At 33.4% G+C, this 24,468-nt stretch overlaps 3 protein-coding genes across 4 annotated transcripts; all 3 read left to right on the forward strand.

Moving 5' to 3' along the window:
* Positions 1 to 8,923: 8,923 nt before the first annotated feature.
* On the forward strand, positions 8,924 to 9,743 carry LOC18604003 (oleosin H2-like). The gene has a single exon (XM_018116975.2). It carries the CDS (start codon positions 9,011 to 9,013, stop codon positions 9,488 to 9,490), a length of 480 nt encoding a protein of 159 aa, XP_017972464.2. The 5' UTR covers positions 8,924 to 9,010; the 3' UTR covers positions 9,491 to 9,743.
* A 729-nt stretch (positions 9,744 to 10,472) lies between these two features.
* On the forward strand, positions 10,473 to 14,380 carry LOC18604004 (lysM domain receptor-like kinase 3). The gene is made up of 10 exons (XM_088804336.1): positions 10,473 to 11,118; positions 11,440 to 11,583; positions 11,801 to 11,940; positions 12,063 to 12,152; positions 12,267 to 12,372; positions 12,448 to 12,599; positions 12,680 to 12,777; positions 12,933 to 13,071; positions 13,846 to 13,944; positions 14,135 to 14,380. The coding sequence occupies exons 1-10, from the start codon at positions 10,473 to 10,475 to the stop codon at positions 14,297 to 14,299; spliced, it is 1,779 nt and encodes a 592-aa protein (XP_088660462.1). The 3' UTR covers positions 14,300 to 14,380.
* Positions 14,381 to 14,812: 432 nt separating this feature from the next.
* On the forward strand, positions 14,813 to 18,999 carry LOC18604005 (AP-1 complex subunit mu-2-like). 2 transcript variants are annotated; one of them, XM_007036291.3, is made up of 11 exons: positions 14,813 to 15,108; positions 15,283 to 15,432; positions 15,551 to 15,613; positions 15,714 to 15,890; positions 15,983 to 16,086; positions 16,641 to 16,748; positions 16,933 to 17,029; positions 17,169 to 17,266; positions 17,582 to 17,723; positions 17,851 to 17,973; positions 18,586 to 18,999. In XM_007036291.3, exons 1-11 carry the CDS (start codon positions 14,980 to 14,982, stop codon positions 18,682 to 18,684), a joined length of 1,290 nt encoding a protein of 429 aa, XP_007036353.3. In that variant the 5' UTR covers positions 14,813 to 14,979; the 3' UTR covers positions 18,685 to 18,999. The 2 variants fall into 2 exon arrangements, with proteins under 2 accessions (XP_007036353.3, XP_017972118.2); XM_018116629.2 differs by lacking the exon at positions 18,586 to 18,999 and having other exon boundaries at positions 17,802 to 17,933.
* The last annotated feature ends 5,469 nt before the right edge of the window (positions 19,000 to 24,468 follow it).

Below are 24,468 nucleotides of genomic sequence, written 5' to 3' on the forward strand. Positions count from 1 at the left end.
AAGAGGATTCTCCAAAGCCTAAGTCTACGGCGTAGTCCTCCTTTACGCTATTTATTCTTACCTTTCTACTTTGTTCTTGAGGACCACTACCGGTTTTACTTTCTCTGCAGAATTTTATTCAGTAATTCATTGGTAGCCACAGGTTCCAAATGGCCAAAATTCAAACCCCAAGTTGCACCTGAATAACCACTATTTTCTTTTATGTATTTCTTAGCATCACAGGGCTCGACCTTTTCCCCTTTTTAATCTAAAGAAATAATCAGTCAAGCTCTGTGTGTTTCAACTTTTTTCCTGCTTTGTTTAATGGTGTTCTAACTTGTTTAAACTCTAGCTATAGCTTGCACTAAAAAAAGAAGGAAAAAAAAAACACACACACACACTGAAAAGGGGTTGGTGTGAGAGTCTGTTTTGAGACCCAAGCTCCACCTCCCATTTTCCATGGTAAACAGAGGTCTCAAACAGTGAGTCACAGTCACTGTCCTCATTGGATCCGATATGTAAAGTGTTTGTTCACTTGTTCAGTTTGTTCTTGCATGTAAGGGTTGTTTCAGCTTTTCCTTCCCCAGCCATTTTCACTATTAGGATCCCCAACATCTTTCTATACCAAAACAGTGGAACCTTAGACAAAAGTCCTAAACACTGTCAAGTCCCTATCTCTCTCTCTCTCTCTCTCTCTCATAATTGTGTTTCTCATCCTTTATATTTTTCTATTGGTTTCTTTCCTTTTTTTTCTTTTCTTTTAATTTTCTGAATTTTTTTTCATATCCTAATATATATATATATATATATATATATATATGAATGCATGCAATTATCAAGACAATGCATGCATGTCCATGAAGAGATAATCATAATGAATCTACAACAGAAAGGTATATTTTAAGGAACCTAGCTCATAAATGAAAATTTGTAGCTAACCCCAGGGAGAAAAAACACACCCAGAAAACCTAGGGTTAGGGTTTTACTTTGCATCAGCGTAGGAATTTCCAGTATATATTTTCCAAAGGTCAGCAAGCATATTCTTTCCTTTGTCCTCTCCTCTTTGAAAAGGAAAAGGGAAAGGGAAAGAAAGGTCTTCTCTCTCTTAATACTTGTTTCTCCAAATTAACCAAGCTTGTCTGTTTCTTTATTTCAAAATTAAACAATTAGTTAAATAATCATATGTGACTGAGCCTGAGGTCTGAAATCTGAATGAATGAGATATGACTTTTGAAATAAAATTTTCCTTATTTTCTTCGACTGTCTAATTCATTTCATTCTCTCTTAGATCTTTTTTCCTTTTTCTTTTCTCTCTCATTCTCCATTCACATAGCCACACGCTTGCATTCATGTGTCGCTGTAATGCAAATGTGGCAGTACAAAGCTTTCATCATAAAACACGACCATCTCTTCTGTTACTCCCACTTTTTGTCAGTGTATATCTATCTGCCTGCTGCCCACACCCACAGCTGATCAATGCTGAACCATCTCCCTCTCCCTCTCCCAAGACTTTTTCTTTTAAAAACTATTGGGTAAACGTCACTGAAGCCTGTTATGATTTTAATCTCCTCACATAATCAACTGGTATCTTGAGAAAATTATGCACAAAATTATGTTATTTAAAAGAAAGTGAAAACTGTGCTGCCTTCTGTCTCTGTCTCTCTCTTACTCTATCAATAGGTCTCTGGATTTGGGGTTCTGCCACTACCAGTGAGAGTCACGTCTATTGTCCTCCAATTCATCGCCTCCTGATCAGCCCACTGCTCCAAAAATTTTTTTTTCTCTTTTTGTTTTTTTGGGTTTCTCGAGATCTCCAAAGCCTCACCTTTTTCTTTGTTGGAATTTCTGGTGAAACCAAACACATCTACTTGCTAATCTTTTTAGCCTTCGTTTCAGCATTACCATATCAACTTTACAAAGTGAACAGTGTTTACAATATTTAAGAGTTTGATGGTTGTACTGTTGGGTTTCAGAAAGTACGCAGATCAGAGGGGCAAGTATGGCTTCTCTCCTTCTCCTTCTCTTTCTTTCTTTCTTTTTATTTTTATTATTTCTTTCTGAAGAATGAAAAAAGTCATTACCTTACTGAATTGAGACTCCATCAACCCCATCAACCCTTCTCTCTCTCTCTCCCTCTGCAAAACGTGAAAAAGAAGTAAAGAGCAAGTGAAAAATGGCAGTGGATTTTTATTCTTTTCCTTTAGAAAAAAAAGAAAAAGAAAAAGAAAGAACAATTGAATCAAAGGACAAATAAGATAAACAGGGGAGTGCGGGTCCTATTTATGCTATAGCCTATGCCCCCCCAGCCACACAAGAAACTCTTCACACAGATTCACACAGAGATGTTGTTTCTGGACAGCATGGGACATCATTTGTATCTTTTAGGTTGGATGTTTTTGATGTTCCAAGACACCCTCCAAAAAAGTTTGGATTTTCGGGATGTGGGTTTTTTGTTTTCTTCTTCCTTTTTCCATTATTAATTTACTCTATTTTGGCCGTGCCCATCACCATTTCAACATAAATTATATACATACAGTTATATCTCTCTATGTTATCCATTAAATAATGCAAACTAGTTCAGCTACTATTGTTGGGACCAATTTTGTACATTTTCCTTTTGTTAAGTCATCAAAAATTTTAATTATAAATATACCCTAAGTGATATAACGGTTCAACCATACATAACTATTGTTGGGATCAAATATTACATTTTCTTTTTGTCAAGTCATCAAAAATTTTAATTATAAATTACCCTAAGTGATATAACGATTCAACTATAGATAACTATTGTTGGGATCAAATTTTACATTTTCTTTTTGTCAAGTCATCAAAAATTTTAATTATAAATATACGCTAAGTGATATAACAGTTCAATGATAGATAACAAAACATTGTACATAATTTGAACACTTTTCTAGACTTAAATATTTGATTCAGTAGTAAATATATATGTATCGTCTGTTTAAAAAATGAGTTCAACTCTCTTTTCTCTTAAATAAACAGAAAATATATGATTATCTTAATTTTAAATATTTGGATATTTTGAAACTTTGTAGTTGAATTTTTGTAATCATTATTTTTTTGAGTGTTCATTACTCTTTAGAGATAAAGAGAATATTGAAGAAGGTACCAAACTAAAAAGAATAAGATAGAAATAACGAATACCATAATAAATTTCTAGAACAAAAAAAAATGTGACATATCATCATGGAGTGCTAATTTACCCTGACACTCACCTCAGGTAGTGGGAAAAAAAAAACTTAAACATTTCCCAAGTGAATAATTAATACTTGCCTCCTTCCAATTCTGGTACTACTTATTTTGTGTAAAATTAATGTTGGACCAAAGTGATTACAAGTACAAAGTACAATCCAATGAAATAATTACTAAACATATACACAAAAATCAATGAATAAATTAAACAAATTAATATAAAGTTAAAGAAAATCTACCAAGAGGAATTTGAACTGAACTTATCATCCATATGATTTATATTTTTAAAGAAATAATGATGGGTACTTATTTTTTCGTTCGGTCACGAAAAGAAATGCATTCGAATATCTGTTTGGATCGTAGTGTATGTATGTGTTTCGAATTCAAAAAATTGGATTTAAAAATTAGAATGATTTAGTGGTGTGATATGCAGTGGCAATCTTAGATCAAAAGGAAAGGAAAAAAGGCAAGATTGTTTGCTGAAGATTATGTATCATGGGAGAATTTGTTAATGGAAATATATCCAAAAAAAAAAAAAAAGAAGTGAAAGCAACCATACAGAGGAACTTGATGACAGATTAGATAATTAAATTAAAAAAAAAAAAACAAAACATAAAAATGAAAAAGGTACTGCTGCTAATCTTTCAGTTGCATGCAGAAGCTTGCAGTGAAATTTGATGGGAAAAGATAAGAGAATTTGGGTCCAGTTGATTTGTGAAGGCGATGCATCAGAGGGGCTATGATCCTTTTCGAGCCACTGAAATTTGTTCCAGACTGGCTAGAATCTTTGGCCTCATCGTCCCTCCCAGAGACATGGCCAATCAAACAAATACTTCTTCTTAAGTTTCTTTTAGCTGTATATCATCTTTCTCATCTCTTTCGTGCTTTCAGAGATCTTCCAGTGGTCTGCAGCTAATTTTTTGCAGCTGATCAACTTGGCAAAATGTGGGCCTGCATGTGTTTGCTGCTTCAATCCTGCTTTTGGGGTTATTACCTTCTCATCCCTCATTTTGTCTGTTGTTCTAGCTCAGGTGATGAACATGGTGGGCAAAAACCAATAGATAAATCAGAATTTCACTCTCTGTTAAAAGGAAAATTCCTAACCTGAATCTTGACTATTGCCCTTTGCTTCTTTTAGGATGTTGACTAGTGAAAAGAGAAGACAAGAAAAGAGATGAGAATTCATTGTTCTTGAGTACAAGGAAGCAAATGAATTCATCAGCTTTTAATGCCAGGCAATGAATTTCAAGTTTCCTATGATCAAATCCCCAAAAAAAAAAATATCAAAATTTCATAATGTTCAAGAAACTAAGGTAAAAAAAAAAAAAACCCACATACCCCATCATGATTTTGTGTTAAATAATGTTAATATTTTATAAATGTTACATCAATTAATTAAATTTGAAGTATATACATACGCAAGTCATTTTTTATAATATTTCATTATGATACAATAAAAATCAAATTACATACACCCTTTCTTGATAAACTAATTATATCCTTAATCAAGATTGCAAAAAACTTATTATAATTTTTTTAAAAAAAGAAGTGCAAAACGAGAAAAAATAGATATATCCAACAAGTTAATTAACTGTTAAAGCTTCTTGCAATTTTATACATATAAATAAAGTTTATGGCAAAGAATAAGTACTACCAAGATTAGGCTTGATTATCATATCTTCCTTTTGTTTTTTTTTTTTTTTAAATTTCTGTTTGAGTGTATGTGTTGAGAAAAAGAAGGATGAAATCTTTTCTGCCTCTATGTGGAAGCTTTAGAATGTCAATGGAAAAAAGATGTAAAATTACTAATTTAGAAATACATCCTTCAAAAAAGTTTTCATAAAAAAATCTCTTAAAAATTTACCTAATTGGTGTATATATATAGAAATTTTTTGTGTGATTGGGTAAACAAAATTTGTACCTTTTCTTATAAAAGAAAAAAGAAAGCTAACCACTCAAATTTTATTCCTATAATACCTAGTAAAATAAAAATTAATTAATAACTATATGCTAGTATCTAATTTCTCACCCATTTTTTTATTAATTGATAAAAAAGGAATCTTCCTGCTTTGTGCAAGGCATAATATATAGCCTAAACAAACCATTCCTTTGGCACTTTCTTTACCTAATTTTGCAACATATCATGAAGAAATAATAAAAGGGATTTCCTCGGCGGCCGTTTGTAATTATCAAGTGGGTGTGGACAGACTGAAATCTCCATTCTTTTTAATTCATTGCTTCCAAGAGATAGAGCCAAATCTATTCAACATGGATCAGGTGATTGGTCATGATAATGCAATTTACATACAAATTATAAAATGAAAAATTAAAAATAAAAATAAAAGAAGAGAAAAAGAAGGAGGAAAGAGGTTGGAAGATGTTGAAGACCCCATTAAGAAATCCATGATACAATGATTAGTCATGTTACTCTCATCTTTTGTTACAACATGCACTAGATTTGATGCTGCAAATGCATCATGACCCAAATCCAATTGGCACGCTTTTTAAGCTTCTTTTGGGTTTGTTAATCCAAAGATTCATGAACTTCATTGCTTCTAGATGCAAAGAAAAAATGATCGATATTTAACAAAGATTCTGTTTAAAGAAATCCCAATTTTATTATTTTTAAAACATAAATTATAATAAATTCGGGTTTTAATTACAGTTTTTTAAACTACATATATTTTTATATAATAAAATTTTGTGTAACAATATCAAAAGTAGTGTTTTTGTTATAAACCCTGACTAACCCAATGGTAGGGCTTTGAGACATGCCACATGCAAAAGGGTTGTAAGAAAAGAAAAAGGTTATATGTGGCTAATTTGGCTTTATAATACATTTCTTTACTCTATTTTTCTTCATATATTAAAAAGCTGAAAGTGTTTCTTTTGTCAGATTACCAATGATGATGGTCATGATGGTTGCCATCGATGTTGTTCATAAACTAAACACAGAGGAAGATCATGGGGTTATAAAGAATTGTTCTTTTGTTTGATACATATTCTGTCTTTAGGCAAATGATTTGAAAAGGGGGGAAGAGATCACAGCCGAAGTGCAGATCAGATACCATTTTTTTCCCTTATGTTCAAGATTATATATATATATATATATTAAGAATTGCTAATGAAATCAGGATATGAAAGATTGCAAGAATATGTCTTGTTGCGGCTGAGAATTATTCTTGGCCCCCCTCCCTCTTTCGCTCTATGAATTCTTTGAAAGAGTGAAGGATAAGGAATATAAATTGCTCTAATCATATGAGCACAAAGTGTTTTCCCTTCCCTCTCGAATATGGGCAGGTTTTGACTTGGGGAAAGTGACCATCAAGGATAAAGTTGCACCACTCCTGTTTAAATAGCTGCATACTATTATATAAATTTAAACATTCCTTGGAATTTTTTAATTGGAGAACTGATTTCATTCTTCACACACCCTTGGATTTGAATTTAATTGTATTGAATACGACTATAATATATTCTATGTTACTTGAATTCGAAAGAGTGTTGTATATAAATATGTATCGATTTTGAAATAATATAAGATGTACGTCTGCCTGCAGGTTCAATTAATTCATACATTCTTTTCTAATTGTTAGAACAAAACCTAACTAAGTATATCAATAAATGTTAATACAGGGATTGTTAGATTCAATTGTGGATTTAAGCAGGACCCATGGGTGGAACTAAGTTTGATCATGAGGTCAGACGGTCTGCAACCTTTTATCTTCACAGTGCAACACAGGCAGTACTTTTGCAGTACATCTGTCTTTTTTATTCCATAGATATATCATTACTTTTTTTTTTTACTTTATATTAATCTGCAATTGATGCCTTTTTCTTTTTTTTTCTCTTCCCCCAAGTTTGCATGAGCCATTATATACCCAATTGAAAAATTTGTCAGGCAACATGAAGGTAGTACAATTTGTCAGCTATTGAAAATCTATTCTATGAAATCTAGCTTGATTGATGGTTTCCAACTGCAGACCTTTTTTTTCTTTTTATTTTTTTAATAGTTGAATCTCACAGTCACAGCTGTATATTTTCCATAAAGGGTCCAAAACTGTTTACCTTAGATTAGAGAGTTGGACACACAGTAAGCCCAAATCCAACGCTTTGGGCTCTTTTGCAATCCCACAACTTGAAACTCCAACCCTAGGCTAAGTTAATATTATTTAAAGATTACAATGAGTAGTTTATGAGCGGATTTCTTACACTATTGACACGATTAAATAAGAGTAAGGCATTTTGTAATCGGATTCAGATAGATTTTGAGTAATAAGACAATTAATCTTAATAGATTTGGGTAGTGGATACCTTACTCGTCATAAGTAGTGGATACAGTCACGGGTTCAAATTTGTAATAAAATTACTAACTTGGATTTGGATATTGATCATAGGGTAGTCACTATCTGACTTTGACTATAAAAATTGATTTAATATTTTAACTTAATTTTTATGAATTAATTTTAATTTATTAATTTAATTTTTATTAATAATATACATAAAATTTATTTTCATTAAATTTATTTTTTATTTCACATTCAATTTTTTATGAATACTAATAAATTTCAAAATTAACAACTACGTTACCAGTTGTCATTCCTATCATTTTTTAAAGAATAAATTTATTATAAAATCTTTTATTTTTTGGTTAAGAATAAGTGGTATGCTAACTACTAAGTTATTACAAAAGTCATGAACCTGTTCTTAATTCTTAAACTCTTAATTCAAAAGTCACTCTATGTACTAAGAAAAATAAATGGATATACACAAGCAAGGTTGATTTTCATTTGGGTTCTTGTAAGTTCATATTTTGAACTTCAATTTTTATATGCTAAAAATTTAATAACATTTGGATAAAAATGAAATTTAATATATTATATGCTAAAAAATTTTTAATAACATCAAATTTAACATATTATCGTGAAATACCGTTTCATATCGAATGTAAGCATAACTTTTAATCTCTATATAAAGATTTAAATTAATCACTATTAATAATTTAAATTTAAAATTTTAAAAACTTAAACCTCAATTACTCAATTCTCAAAAATTTAAATTCAAGTTGTTTTTTTATTTTCTTCTCAAACAATTACTTTTATTAATAAAAAACTTATACAACATGAACTGAAAAAAAAATCCTAATACATAAAATGCCTCTAGAAACATAAAATAAATTACATTTAACTTCTTCACTTATAAAATCAATTGTTAAGTGTTAATCTAATCATCAACACGCACTAAACATATAATTGATCGATTCATGTTTATATCCGATATAAATTTTTTCATCGATATTCTCGATATTCGAAAATCGAGAATCGAGGTACAAGATTATTGTATTAATATCCCAAGATTTCTACAAAATACATCCAAAGTGAAGTTGGCTCCAAACGTAGCTGTTTTTGCTTCCTGCCATGATGTTGTTGTTTCCATTGAAGCATTATAGATTGATTATCGTTTGTAATTAAGCATAATCAAGAGCAAAATGAATCAACTTACACTTTAGGGGGACAAGAGGCACCGCTACCAAGCGGCCGAGAGCAACAGTTCCTGAAGAATCGCACTGCAGTCTATGCGCCAAAACCATCAAGAAACAACAAAGATACAGGAAAGACATGCTTTCATGCAGACAACTTTACGCCATCTATCCAACAGGTGTTGCACCAAATTCCACGCGTCATCGCCCTTTGTTTCTTTATATTCGGAGCTCCAATGCTCTCACCCACTCACCCCTTTCACTCTCTGTCTAGGTCCCATAGTCTTTTCAGTGCAAGCTTAGATTAAAAAAAAGGCAAAAAGACCAACCTCGGCAGCAATGGCTGAGTATCAGCAGCAAAACTTGCAGTATCCTCAGCAGCAACCCCAGACTGATAACTACAACAATTACTTTCAGGACAACCATCCTTCGACCTCGAAAGTTCTCGCAGTTGTCACCCTCCTTCCTGTCGCTGGCACCCTTCTGGGGCTTGCTGGTTTGAGCCTAGTTGGAACCCTCATAGGGCTTGCCTTCGCCATTCCGCTTTTCCTGCTGTTTAGCCCCGTTTTGGTCCCCGCTGCTCTCGTCATTGCCGGTTCCGTAGCCGGGTTCTTGACCTCTGGAGCCTTTGGGATCACCGGGCTTTCATCGCTCTCGTGGATTGTCAACTATCTTCGTGGAACGCGGGGTTCTATGTCTCAGCGGCTAGACCATGCAAAGCGGCGGGTGCGGGAAACGGCTGGAAATATAGGCCAGAGGACCACGGATGTGGGTCAGAAAAACCGGAATAGGAGCCAAGAAGGAGGAAGGACGACCTAGGAGGGTGCCAGAGATCAGGAAAGTGGCAAGACCCAAGAAGCCGTAAAGAAGTAGGGAGGCCCATTGGGTTTTGTTTCTTTGAGTTCAGGTTTGATCGTGTAGCAGTTGGGTCATGCTTAAAAGTATATATAGTGGGTAGAAAAAGCTAGGGAAAAAATAATTTAAGAGGGTGCCCCTTTCTTCCTGCTTTGTTGATGTCCTGTAACCATCACTTTGTTTTCAAATAAACTCCTTTCTAGTCTTTCCTTTGCTATTTACTCTGTTTTCAATTACTCGCTTGCAAGAATCAATATAAGGTTGGTGAAGGACAAGAGGGGTACACAAAATGCATGAAGACAAACCAAATGAATGCAGGAGGAAAAACAAAGCAGAATGAATGAAAAGCCTCTCTATTTAATACTGGTTATATGATATTTTGAGTGAAATTGACCTCTCATTTGGTAGTGCAACGTCCTCATCAGCTTTAGACAAGGTAAAATGATAATGATTTAAATGATTCATTTGGTTACATAAATTATACTACGAAGTGGTGATTTAATAATATCTCTCCAAATATTACTGTTTGAATAAAATTCATGGTAACATAACGGACGTTCTTTATAGTTGTTGTCTATTTTTATGGTTCTTTTCATGATTCATGTAAGTTCGTTTTTCATGTTTCATGCACGTAATAAGTAATAGTTTTTCATTATTCTTTTACGAGTTTTTTTCGTGATTTATAATATGTAATAAGTTTGTGTTTATTATACATATAGGAGATTATTGGAATAGTAATATCTGTGTATTATGCATGAAGGAGACTATTGAAATAGTAATAAAAAGACATCTTCTGTCAGTTAAATAAAGTATTCCTAAAACTTCAGCACTATGTGATGGACGTCTCTGGAAAAAAACACAGACCAGCAAACAGAGAGCGCGCCAAGGGCCAGAACTGCCCTTACTACATCTTGCTTCTCATGATATTCCATTTTGCATCAAAGAAATGTCTCCCTCAAACCTCCATTGCTTCCTCTCTGTCATGACCATCATCTTTGCTGGTTTTCTCTTTGATTTCCCCATCGAGTCAACTCTCGTGTACCCTTTAGGTTGCGCTAGTAACATTCCGTCATGCAATTCCTACCTCTATCACATATCAAAAGGGCTTTCAATAGAGGAAATGGCCAATTTCTATTCAGTGAATACATCCCAAATCCAATCCATAACCCATGACGCCAAACTAGACTACCTCGTATCTGTTCCTTGCACTTGCAAGGATGTGAATGGCACCCTAGGATACTTCTATGATACCCTTTATAAAGTGAAACCAGGAGACACATATGCGGGTGTCTCAGGTGAGTTTTACAGTGGGCAAGCTTGGATGATTGCAGCGGAGGAGCAGCTGCTTGTGGCTGGAGATATGATCACTATACACCTTGTATGTGGGTGTCTAGGAGTAGAAAATCAAGAGGCTGCGACATATACAGTGCAAGACCGTGATACCTTGTTACAGATTGCAGAACTTCTGTCAGCAAATCTTAGTGAAATTGAGAATCTAAATCGAAACTTGATTCGAAATCCAAATTTTATAGATATTGGATGGGTTTTGTTTGTACCAATCGGGAAGAGAAAAATTCAAGCACCCAAAGCAGGTAAAGCTGTCCATCATACTAAAAGCTGAATAGTTCTTAATGGGATTGTCTTAAAATAACATCTAGCCCTTTTTTATACCTGTAAGCTGTATTCTTTTTGTTTTTTCTAATTTCCAAATCTTCTGCCTTAAGTTCTGCGAGAAAGACTCAGGTGATTGGAACTACATATTAAATCTACTAGCTTGGTTCGTCTGTTTACGATGATGGTAGAGTCAACAAATCATTCATACAAAAATTTCAACCTGCCCTGAGGGATATACATAGGCAAATTCTCTTCTGAAGTGCAAGCAATCTGACATTGTTTTCTCATTCTCAAGCCAGGAAAAAGGCACAATTTACCAATAATCATTGGCACAATCTTGGTTGTGACATTACTTTCAATGAGCATGCTGGTTCGATTCCTTATCAGAAGAAACAGAAACCATAGAAAAAACAGAGATCTAGAAGCTGTCAACAAAAGTCCTAGTGCCAAAAAGAGTTCTTCGCAAAACCAACTCCTTCAGGACAAGTATATGGAAGGTGAGATTACCTTTCAAACATGCCTGCAGAAAAATTCTTATGGCAAGTTCTAGGAATGCTTTAAATTTCCGATAAAGGTCTGGCTGATTGACAAAAACATTTTAGGAAACATTAAGAGACTTCGAACAATCTGAGTCTGATATGGCAAGATTGGTTGGTGCAGGTGTGGCATCCATTGAGTCTGAAAGACCTGTTACTTATAGTCTGGAGGAGATCAATGAGGCTACAAATAACTTTGATGAAAGCAGGAAAATTGGACAAGGTGGATATGGCACTGTATACATTGGTTTACTAAAAGAACAGGTATGATAAATCTAGTTATAACTTCCAAGTCGAATTTTTATAATCATGTTTATAATGTACTCAAGCTAAGCTTATATATATATGATTCTAGCAGAAGTCTGACTGTGAAATCTGAATCACAGGAAGTTGCAATTAAGAAAATGAAATTTAGCCAGTCAAAGGAATTTTTTGCAGAGCTCAAAGTGTTATGCAAGATACATCACATTAATGTGGTATGAAATTCTCCCAACTAAGGATATTAAGATATATGCATGACATTTTGTTCACCCCCACCCCTTTCCTAAGAGAAAAAGGGTAGTTTTGCTGGACAAATCTTTTTCCTTCAGGTGGAGCTGCTGGGATATGCAAGAGGGGACAATCATCTCTATCTGATATATGAGTATATACAAAATGGATCTCTTAATGATCACCTTCATGATCCAGTCCTGAAAGGTATTTGTTTATGTGAAGAATGCTGGTATGACAATAGGAATATTTAGAAAATATTCTGACACTAGCAGGTATCAGGTCACTTGCCGCTTTCTTGGACTGCAAGAGCAAATGTAGCACTTGATGCTGCAAGGGGGATTGAATACATTCATGATCATACGAAGACACGCTACGTGCACCGCGATATAAAAACAAGTAACATTCTGCTTGATCAGAGACTCGAAGCAAAGGTACTCTAAAGGCCTTCAAAATGTTGTGTCATACATATTATTATCTGATATTATTGCAACTCTAAAAGCACTTCATACAGGTTGCAGATTTTGGACTAGCAAGGCTAGTAGAGAGGTCAAACGAAGAAGATGTTGTAGCAACATGCTTGGTTGGAACACCAGGTTATATAGCTCCTGAGTAAGTTTTATGTTCTTAAACAATGGAAAAAGCGCATCAGTAGGAATCTTTTTCATAGGGACAGAACTCTTAGTGATTGACTCCATTTTAGTTTTCCATGGTATATTCGTTTGTAACCTTAATTTAGTCTTAACATCTCATTGCTTTCCACCAAGATGTGCACGCGAGCTACAAATGACATCCAAAACTGATGTTTTTGCATTTGGAGTTGTCCTGGCGGAGCTTGTAACAGGTCAGCGGGCATTGATTCGTAACAATCAGGAACCAAACAAGATGAAATCGTTAGTCTCAGTTGTAAGTAGCCAATTGATGATGATTTTGACACATTGTTGCCAGATGGGCACTTGATTACAAATTCCTGTATTGAAATCTCCTCACTGCCTGTAATATTACCAGGTTCTCATAATAGAAAGAATTGAAGTAATAGGAATTTTCTCTAAAATATTGATGATATGATCTCATGTTTGCTTCCCAATTCCCACCAATCAGCTTGATAACTTTGTCCTTGACGCAGGAGCGTTTAGGATTATATTTTATTTTATTTAATTTTTGTTAATTTTAGTTGATTTAAAAATTATAAGTATATTAAAATTCTTTCTTTACGTGTATTAGGATTTTAAGCTAGTCATGTTCTATTTAAGAATAGAACACCTATTTTATTTAAATTTTTTATTAATTATTCTAATTGTATTAGATAACTAGGAGTAGAGTTTTATTAGGATTTGGGCCTATAATACTATAAATAGGACCCTTAGGCTTAGTTATGAGACATTCAGATTTGAGAGTTAATAAATAATATTTTTTTAAGTAGGAGTGCTTATTTCTCTAGGCTCTTGTTAAAGAGTAAGAGGTTTTAGTATCTTTAGCCTAGCCAACCAAAGTGAGATTTTGGTTGTTTTTCACCTTAGTGGGGTTTTTCAATCTTGCCAAGATTGGTGATTCACTTTAGTGAAGTTTTCAACCTTGTCACGATTGGTGTTTTTCATAACGTACAGGTGTCTTTACAACACCCCGACATCAGTCCTCTAATTATGTTATTTTTGATTCTATGGCCAACATATCAATCAGATATACACAATATTTCAAGTTACAGACAAGGAGGGTGCTTTGGAAGCTAACATAGATGCTAACCTCAGAGGCAGCTATCCCATGGAAGAAGTGTACAAGGTTAATACACCCTGCATGTTTATGATCTTCTATCGATGATAGAAAGACAAAACATTGAACTTTTTAACTAAGAATAAACTCCATTTACACCCTGTGAATAACTTCTGTTCTTAGCTCTGTTTAATTAGTGCTTACTGATATCTAAATATTTATGGTACTGATTTCTAGTTTTTCCACAAATTTGCTGCAGATGGCAGAATTATCCAGACAGTGTTTAAACGAAGATGCAATGAATCAACCTGCAATGAGAGAAGTAGTCCAGAAACTTTCCCAAATCTTGACATCCTCCATAGAATGGGAAGCGGCATTAAGGGGAAACAATTGTGTCTTCAGCCGGATGCTTAAAGGAAGATGAATTGTTTCTTTCAGGAAATTGTTAGATATTCCATATACACCTTGCTTGTACAAAAAGTTACTTCCCGTTAGCTTTTCTGATTCCGCCATTCGTGCCGTCTGTAGCATGTACCTTTTGCTAACAAAACAAGTTTAAAAGTGAATTCGTAATTATAAATTATGTTTTTGTAGTACGAGGATCGACGTTGCGAGAATCATCATAGCACTAAATAAATCAAAATATTTTAATCCATTTTTGACTATCAAACGTCTGATTACAAGTATATGAACTCGAAATAACTTGAATCCGAATAACTTGAATGATAACTGAATCCAAGAATATCACGAATTCAAAATCACCCGACCGAAACCCGACCCGGCCTTTTACTGCCTCTAAATTGGATATACTACTGTAAAACGAATAATGGGCTATCGTAAGCCCATATTACTTGTTAGTGGGCTTCAACATGGCCCAACAACGTTCAACCTACGCTGGAAAAGACAAGACATTTGTCTCACACTGGAACGAGATTCCACATGCTCGACTTTGAATTTCCTTCACCAACTTGAAAGCAACATTCATTTCCTTTGAACGGCGAAGGGATCCAATCCAGAATTCCTAGTATTTCACTTTCTTCTTTAATTAATCAACAAGTTGATTCTCATCTTCAGCCTCTCTCTGCTCACCTGATCCACCTACGAATGGCTGGCGCCGCCTCGGCGCTCTTCCTTCTCGATATCAAAGGCCGCGTCTTGATTTGGCGCGATTACCGTGGCGACGTCCCCGCCGCCGAAGCCGAGCGTTTCTTCACCAAGCTCATCGAAAAGCAGGTACTTGTTTTAAAAAGAATTTTCATCCTATTTAATACTAAAATTCAATTTCGTAGCTCCGATTGATTGATGATGATCTGTAGCTCAATTCTTTTTTAATTTTGTCGTTAAATTCAAAACATTTTGTGAGATTAAATAATTTTCTTTTTTTTTTGTTTACTTGATCTTCGTCAGGGTGGTGATCCACAGTCTCAGGATCCCGTGGTCTATGACAATGGTGTAACCTATCTGTTCATACAACATAACAATGTTTACTTGTTGACGGCTTCCAGGCAGAACTGTAATGCCGCCAGCCTCCTTCTATTTTTGCACCGTATCGTTGATGTATGAACTCGAAATTTTTTTAATCTTTAAAAGTAGTCTTAATTTCGCGATAAAATGTTGTTCTGGTGGTTGAATTTAGTTTAATTGTTTGTGGTATACTATATGTTTCTGTATGCAGGTTTTTAAGCATTATTTCGAAGAGTTAGAAGAAGAATCTTTGAGGGATAATTTTGTGGTGGTGGTAAGATGATGGATAGGATTTTTTGTTAATGAAAAGAACAATGTCTTTGACTAAATGCTTACCGGCTGTGCTGAGATGTTCTTTTTTTTCTTTTGGTTAGTATGAGTTGCTCGATGAAATGATGGACTTTGGTTTCCCTCAGTACACAGAAGCTAAGATTCTTAGTGAATTTATCAAGACTGATGCTTATAGGATGGAAGTTACGCAGCGGCCTCCCATGGCGGTGACAAATGCGGTCTCTTGGCGGAGTGAAGGGATACGGTATAAGAAAAATGAAGTAGGTTGGCCTTTTGTGTATTTTTTTTGTTATTAATAGATATGCTGGCTACTCTACTGTGTTTTACAAAGATAATTTCTGTGTTTAATTAGGTGTTCTTGGATGTGGTGGAAAGTGTCAATATACTTGTCAACAGCAATGGGCAAATAATACGATCAGATGTTGTTGGGGCATTGAAAATGAGAACATATTTGAGGTGTGTGACTTATCTTCTTCCATGTTACTCAGCTAAAGGTTTTATGGATATGCACACTGTGGTATGGTCAATTGAGTTTGGATTGTCCCCGCATGTCTTGTTGACTAAATGGCAAGTCCAAATCTGTCGATTTAATTTATCATAAATGAAAGAAGGCTTTAGTTTTTTGTGAGTCCTAACCAGCTATACTCTCTTCCACCGTAAATAATGCCTGTGTCCAGTTTCTAGAAAGAGAATCTGCTTGCTTGGAAATTCTTTTTTCCCAGTGGACATTGAAGAAATAGTGGGACAAAAGAATTGCTTTTAAAAGAAATTTGAGTTCTTTTATACCTTAATATAAGTCTGTGAAGGTTAAGGGCATAGAGCAAAACTAGAGGGGCAAACTTTTTTTATTAACACTTGCTAAAGAAATATTTCTCTCATCTTATGTTATGTCTGAAGCTGAACTTTCTAGAATGTGGTGTTCCCATATATTTTTAGAAGCTAGTGTATCTGTTTTTAAAATACTTCACCTCTTAGTGGAAAGGTCCAACTAATCATACTTTTTGTTGCAGTGGTATGCCTGAATGTAAGCTTGGCCTAAATGATAGAGTGCTATTGGAGGCTCAAGGTCGGGCAACAAAAGGGAAAGCCATTGATCTGGATGATATCAAATTTCATCAGTATGTGCTCTTTGTGTTGCTAGTTTCTTTTTCTTTTTTTTTTTAAAAGGGGGGTATGGGGGTGGGCTTGGGGTAGGTGGGTTTACTAGAGTTTTCTGCTTCTTTTAAATAGAAATATGCTTCTTTTAAATAAAAATGTGCTTATTTTGTGGCTTAGAAGGATGATTCCATATATTTATGATAGGTGTGTACGTTTGGCTCGTTTTGAGAATGATCGGACGATATCTTTTATTCCCCCTGATGGATCTTTTGATCTGATGACATACAGGTTAAGTACTCAGGTGCATCTCGTGTCTCATTCACTGTGCATGTTTATCCCCTTTGATGGTTCACATCAGTTGAACTGCAATTTTGATATCCATTTTGTTTCACTTTTTCTCAAGTTTAAAACACCTAAGATCAACTTTTATGAGGTTTCAGGTGAAACCTCTCATTTGGGTGGAAGCTCAAGTTGAAAAACATTCTAGAAGTCGGATTGAGATCATGGTAAAAGCTCGCAGTCAATTCAAGGAGCGCAGGTAATTGACTTGTGTTGGAATCTGGATAACAATGATTACTCCCATTTCTATCCATCTAGATTTTATGAAATTTCCTTTAAAATGAGGGGACATCCTCATCTTTTACTTGTGCCAGTACATTATAATAAGTGGATTTAGGCGTTGTAGAAAACAATTTGAAAGTGCATTATGTTTTTAGTGGACATGGAGTGATTCCTTAGATTAGGTGTTGTAGAAAACAAAGCTACTTGATTTTGTTTAGATTTGATAGAGTTCATTTTGAAAGACCATTGTCAAATATGCTGAATTTAATTGTTGGTCACTCCCTTTGTTTAGTACGGCAACAAACGTTGAAATTGAGTTGCCTGTACCAGCTGATGCTACAAATCTTAATACCCGGACATCAATGGGATCAGCTAGATATGCCCCTGAGAATGATGCTTTGGTGTGGAAAATCAAATCTTTTCCTGGTAACAAGGTAAGACTTGGCCCAAATTTGCATGTGTAGTTAATTCCAGGGAATAAGATGTTGTACCTTAATTATATGCTTCTGAAGTGGCTCCAACTACTTCCTTTTGGACCATGTTGTTGAATGAACTATGTAGGAGTATATGCTGAGGGCAGAATTTCGTCTTCCTAGTATAACTGCGGAAGAAGCTGCTCCAGAGAGAAAGGCACCTGTCCGCGTAAAGTTTGAGATACCATATTTTACAGTCTCAGGGATTCAGGTATGGTTTGATGTCACTGTGCCCTCTAGGATTCTAAAGTGTTTTTCATTAGCCTTGTTACTTTGATACTAGCTGTGAAGCTAAAATAGGGGTAATATTCTGATTGATCTATGCACATATTTATTTGTCTGCCTATGCATGGGTTTCATTTCTCTTTTAGTTAAGGATCAAATTTCTTAGTTAAAATCAAAGGAAGGACAAATTAACGCATACCAACAAAAGTTGAAGGGAGCTACTTGGGTTCCTCATCTTTTTCGAGTCAGCACCACTCAGAATAAACATAACAATGAGAAATGGCAAAGGATAACAGTCAGGGCTGTTGCTCCAATTAACTTTTCTAAGGAATCCGGATTTTTGCTTGGAGGGATGAAGAAGATGAAAAATCTCAGTAGTTTATTCTGTTCTGAAGAATTATCATGGCAACATGTTCCATGGATTAAGATTTCGACTTTTGTTTGCAAATGACAGATAGAGGGATTATAACTAATTTATATTGTGACTTTATTCTTGAAACAAAGGATCAAATTTCTTACTAAGAAAAGTTTTCCAGATACTTAAAAGGAAAATGAGAAGCATATCTAATCATGTTGCCTTGGACATTGTTCCTTTCAGGTTCGCTACCTGAAAATCATTGAAAAAAGCGGATATCAGGCTCTTCCATGGGTGAGATACATTACAATGGCAGGTGAATATGAATTACGACTGATGTAAAGATCCATGAAATGTATTATTTCTTTTCCTAATTACGTAAATAGAGCATATGGCTAGCCAAGGTTGTTCCTTTGGGAAGTTTCTTCCCATAATTTTGATATCTTCAGAAAAGGTGTCCGCTCGTCTGTGTTTTCCCAACAATTTTGCTATAATGATCGATTGAATGTGGTCATTTATATGTAAGGGCACAAAAATAGTCTGCTTGAGTTTGTTTCATTGATGTTTCTTTTGGGGGGGAGAATTAATAACCATTGCTTGTGAAACTGTAGAGCAGGGAATTTCAATTTGACTGTAAAAGGGAATGTTCATGCTTCACATTGTTGTTTGTTTGATCAAATCCTTTTACGTTAGATCATAAATAACTAAGAGATCAGAGTCTTGTATTTTGTTTTCTCTCTTGCCCATTCTTAGTTCAAATATAACTAGTAATAAGAGGGGGGTGAATTGGATTTTCAAAAATCTTTTCGACAAATCAAAGTTTCAATGAAGGCAAATTAAAGATCAAGTTTTACATATTTGCTTTTGGATCAAGATATGTCAAGAAATAATTTAAGGAATAAAACAATTGAAAGTAAATGCAACAACTATAAAGAGTTAGTAAGAAAAATTGCAAAACTGATTTGTAGGGGTTTGGTCATTTTTTTCAATGTCTATGTGCTCTCTCTTAATTCACTAACAATGAAAATCAATACAAACTGCCTTTCAAGGCTAAGACATAACTTCTTCTTAACTTTTTAAAGTCAACTTACAACATCTCTACTTTTTCAATGTTAAAGTGTTAACTTTTCAAAATCAAGTTAGAACCTCTCTACATTTTCAAGGTTAGGGTAGAACTTTGTCTCTTTTACAAGGTTGAAAGTAAGAGTACCTCTAGAAGGTGGATATTGCTTAGTAGGTAAGTTTGGAAGATAGAAATGAAAGTTCTCAGGGAAATGATAGCTCTAGAAGAGTTGAATGCTTAGCAGAAGGATGTGTAAGCTTGCTTTCTCTTCTTTTTCTTCATAAATCTTTTCTTCTCTCCTCTACTTTGTAAATGTGCTGAGGAGGTATGTTGGAGCCATTGGAGTTCATTTAAGACCGAATATAGCCGTTGTTTGGTTGCAAAATGTGCCTTACAGCTATAATGGATAGATCCCTAAACTACAAAATCCAAAAATCTGTGAGCGAGGGATCGAAACCTTTCAAAGGGGTTGCTAGGGATCCAATAGCTTTTGTGTGAAATAAATCGATCCCTAGAACCCTAAAGATCAAACATTGTAGCTTTGTTCATGAAAAACACTTCGACACTCTAAAGACAAATACATAGGAGTTTTTAACAAGAAGGATTTAAGCTCAAAAGTCATTCAAGCAACTTTGATTATGGTTTTTTGAATTTTAAAATTATAATCACTTTCAATCTAACATAAGCATCACGTGATATGTGTTCTCTCAGACAAAAACAAAAATCTTGTTAAATTGTTTCATTAAAAGCCAAAATATTTAAATTCAACATTAAATATTAAGATACTTCAATAGCATTTAAACTTCACATGATGATGTTTTGTCCTATATGGAAAAAAAAATTTAATTATTGTAATTCAATTGGTTAATGTTTTGTAAATTACGTGAAGATGTTTACTCATGCAAAATCGTTTAGTTAAAAGATGCAAAGTCTAAATAGATATAAAATTTATTACACCTATTAATTTTGCTAACTCGTAAACATCATATCATACACGTTTTCTGTAAAAAAAAAAAAATCTTCTTGTGGAAATTATTGCATTAAGAGTGACGATATTTAAATTTGACATTAAATGTTAAGCTACTTAATTCAATAACATTTAAACTTTAGGTGATAATATTGTCTAATTTTAAAAAAGAATATAAGCTATATTCAATTGATTAATGTTTTGTAAATTATGTAAAAATCACATCATGTGAAACCGTTTTATTAAAACTAAAACATCTAAATAGGTATAAAATATTATTACATCTATTACTTCTCTTACTTTGTCAACTCACAAGCATCATGTGATGATAAATGTTAAGATACTTCAAAAACACTTAAACTTCATTTGATGATGTATTGTCTAATTTTGAAAAAGAATTTAATGATTATAATTCAATTGGTTAACATTGTGTAAATCACGTCAAGATATTTACTCAATATGAAATCATTTCTTTAAAAGATGAAATGTATAAATAGATATAAAAAATTATTACACCTATTAATTTTGCCAACTCACAAGCATCACATGATACACGTTTTCTCAAAAAAAAAAAAATCTTCTCAAGGAAATTGTTTCACTAAGAGTCAAAATATTTAAATTTGACATTTAATGTTAAGATACTTGTTCTAGTAACACTTCCAATTTTGAAAAAGAATTGAATGATTATATTTCAATTGGTTAATGCTTTATAAATCGCGTGAAGTCATTTACTTAACATAAAACTATTTCGTTAAAAGATGAAATGTTTAAATAGATATAAAATATTATTGCACTTATTAATTTTGCCAACTCATACGTATTTTCTCAACGAAAAAAAAAAAAAACATCTTCCTGGAGAAATTCTTTCACTATTAGCTAAAATATTAAAATTGACATTAAATTTTAGGAAACTTGTTCTGGTAACACTGCCAATTTTGAAAAAGAATTTAATGAATTTTTTTGAAGAGAAAAGAATTTAATGATTATAATTCAATTGGTTAACACTTTATAAATCATGTGAAAATATTCAATAAACATGAAACAGTTTCGTTAAAAGATAAAATATCTAAATAGATATAAAATATTATTACACCTATTAATTTTATCAATTCATACGTGTTTTCTCATCAAGAAAAAAAACATCTTCCTAAAGAAATTGTTTTACTAAGAGCTAAAATATTTAAATTTGACATTAAATTTTAAGATACTTGTTCCGGCAACATTGTCAATTTTGAAAAAGAATTTAATGATTATAATTCAATTGGCTAATGCTTGGTAAATCACGTGAAGATATTTACTCAATATGAAACCGTTTCGTTAAAAGATGAAATGTCTAAATAGAAATAAAATATCATTACATCCATTAATTGCCAACTCATACGCGTTTTCTCAATAGAAAAAAAGAACATCTTTTTGAGGAAATTGCTTCACTAAGAGCCAAAATATTTGAATGTGACATTAAATGTTAGAATACTTGTTTTCGGTAACATTGCCAATTTTGAAAATGAATTTAATAATTATAATTCAATTGGTTAGCGCTTTTATAATCATGTGAAGATGTCTACTCTTTTATATATTTTAAAATGTTTAAACCTCGATAACATCGCCGAAACTTCTCTATAAATTTAACCCTATCCCTTCTATCAATTCATAAGTTACTCTTTGCTCGAAGTCTTTCATTGATCATGGAAGACGATCCGGAGCCTGACATAGCATTACATTTCTTTCAAAATTTTCTATGTTTCTTAAAAATGGATGGTATAGGGAAAACGAAGGCTGAACAAGAGCTCCAATCTTGCTATAGCATCATTCGAGCTGTTCTTAGTTCTGGCCATTGGAGGTGATTTTCTCAGCTCCTTTAATTTTCTATATATATTTTTTACACATACATTCTGCTTTAAATCTGAATTTTTTCCCATATTTTTTGCAGTTAATTGAGCCAATGTCGAAAAAGACATTGGAACAGAAAGACTCCATATTATATGCTTCCTCAAATGGAAAAGAGCAATAGAACGAGGCTGTGTTGTTCAGGGGATTGGAGCAATTCAGGTTGTGGGGTGTCCACGTCTGTATGTTTGCAGCTCCAGTTGGTACAACACGGTTTGTAGACAAGTCCATCAAGATTGTTTGGATGGGTCCAAGCTCAATGTAAGTACCAATTTCTTCTTGAATTTTTTGCTTTACATTTTGGCTTGGACAATTGCATAAGTTAATTTCTTGGTGATTGTTGCAGTGCTTCATCAAAAGAGCAATACGAAAAGCTATTCAGGTACAACTGGGCAACAACAAACCATGCATGATCTGGCCAAAGGATTTCAGCATGGATTTCTTTAGCCTGAGCTAATCTTGGAAGGCGAGTTATCAGGTCTTTTAAGGGCATGGGTTGACAACCCTTCCAGTGAGAATTGATATGTCGCTGTTTGGGGATAATGGTTGAGCTTGGAGATTCATCCTACAACTTCGATGGATTTGTCAGGACTGTGTAGTTGACTGAAGTGACAGCATACTGACACATGATCTCGTAGCCTCTTGGCCTCCTAATCTTTTGCTACTTCATCATTTGAGAAGCGCTAGCCATAGAATCATGTAAAGCAGGTAAGACATTCAGATTTATCGATTCCATCTCAAGAATCAATGAAGGAAAATGCAATTAACCCATTTTTTTACCTTGTTGCTGGCTTCCCAGTGAGTGGATGATTGGGTCATGCTCTTACATGATTCTCAAAGCTTGATTGAAATTTCCGCCATGATTCAACATGCCTATCCAGCCATTCTCAAAAGGCTGGAAGCTTATGTACCCTAAGATTTATAGGGATGATCAATTTCCTCTTAGCTTTTTACAACCATGCAACCAAGTTATAAGGTTGGTCTCACTCTATAGTGTACATACATATTGAAACAAAATTCCAATCAATTGAAAAGGAAGGCATCAGAAAATTAGAATGCACAAGTTTTCTTCATCAGAGGTGGGAAGAAAAAATGTCGGACAATATTGCATTACCAACGAAATTTTTCCTAAAAAAATTTCTTCATCAAAATAAAAGCACAGTGATTTTATTGAATGTAATAAAAAAATAAAAATTTATTTAAATATTCGTGAATAGTCTAGGGCTTTTTTAAATATAATGTCTATAACATACTATTACATATTAATTTTACCAAATCACAAGCATCACATGATATGCGTTCTCTTCAAAAAAAAAAACTTCCTTAAAAATTGTTTCTCAAAGAGTTAAAATATTTAAAATTTACATTTAATGTTAAGATACTTGTTCCCGTAACATTTCCCATTTTGAAAAAAAATTTAATGGTTATAATTGAATTAGTTAACCCTTTGTAAATTACGAGAAGACATTTACTTAATATGAAATCATTTTATTAATATATGAAATATCTAAAAAGATATAAAATACTATTATACCTATTAATTTTGCCAACTAACAAGCATCCCAGGATACACATTTTCTCAAAAGAAATAACATCTTCCCGAAGAAATTGTTTCACAAAGAGCCAAAATATTTAAATTTGACATTAAATGTTAAGATCCTTAATTTAATAACATTTAAACTTCATTTGATAATATTTTTCTAATTTTGAAAAAGAATTTGCAGATCAAAATTTAATTGGTTCATGCCTTGTAAATTATGGGAAAACTTTTGCTCACGTGAAACTGTTTTATATAAAAATAGAACATCTAAATAGGTATAAAATATTATTACATATATTACTTTCCCAATTCACAAGCATCACATAATATGCATTTTCTAAAATAATATTATCCTATGAAAATTCTTTCATTTAGAGTCAAAATATTTAAATTTGACATTAAATCTTAGAATACTTCAATAACACTTAAAACTTCATACGACGATGTTTTGTCTATTTTGATAAAGAATTTAATGATTATAATTCAATTGGTTAATGTTTTGTAAATCACGTGAAGATATTTACTCAACATGAAATCATTTCGTTAAACGATGAAACGTCAAAATAAATATAAAATATTATTACACTTATTAATTTTGTCAACTTATACGTGTTTTCTCAATAGAAAAAACATCTTCATAAGAAAATTGTTTCACTAAGAATTAAAATT

This window comes from Theobroma cacao, chromosome 3 (assembly GCF_053813885.1).
Source record: "Theobroma cacao isolate CCN51 chromosome 3, ASM5381388v1, whole genome shotgun sequence".
Taxonomy (NCBI): domain Eukaryota; kingdom Viridiplantae; phylum Streptophyta; class Magnoliopsida; order Malvales; family Malvaceae; genus Theobroma; species Theobroma cacao.

Coding starts and splice junctions, on each gene's coding strand:
- LOC18604003 (XM_018116975.2), top strand. CDS start 9,011: ATGGCTGAGTATCAGCAGCAAAACTTGCAGTATCCTCAGCAGCAACCC.
- LOC18604004 (XM_088804336.1), top strand. CDS start 10,473: ATGTCTCCCTCAAACCTCCATTGCTTCCTCTCTGTCATGACCATCATC. Junction 12,153..12,266: donor AGATACATCACATTAATGTG/GTATGAAATTCT, acceptor TTTTTCCTTCAG/GTGGAGCTGCTGGGATATGC. Junction 12,778..12,932: donor CCAGGTTATATAGCTCCTGA/GTAAGTTTTATG, acceptor CTTTCCACCAAG/ATGTGCACGCGAGCTACAAA.
- LOC18604005 (XM_007036291.3), top strand. CDS start 14,980: ATGGCTGGCGCCGCCTCGGCGCTCTTCCTTCTCGATATCAAAGGCCGC. Junction 16,749..16,932: donor GATGATATCAAATTTCATCA/GTATGTGCTCTT, acceptor TATTTATGATAG/GTGTGTACGTTTGGCTCGTT. Junction 17,030..17,168: donor CATACAGGTTAAGTACTCAG/GTGCATCTCGTG, acceptor ATGAGGTTTCAG/GTGAAACCTCTCATTTGGGT.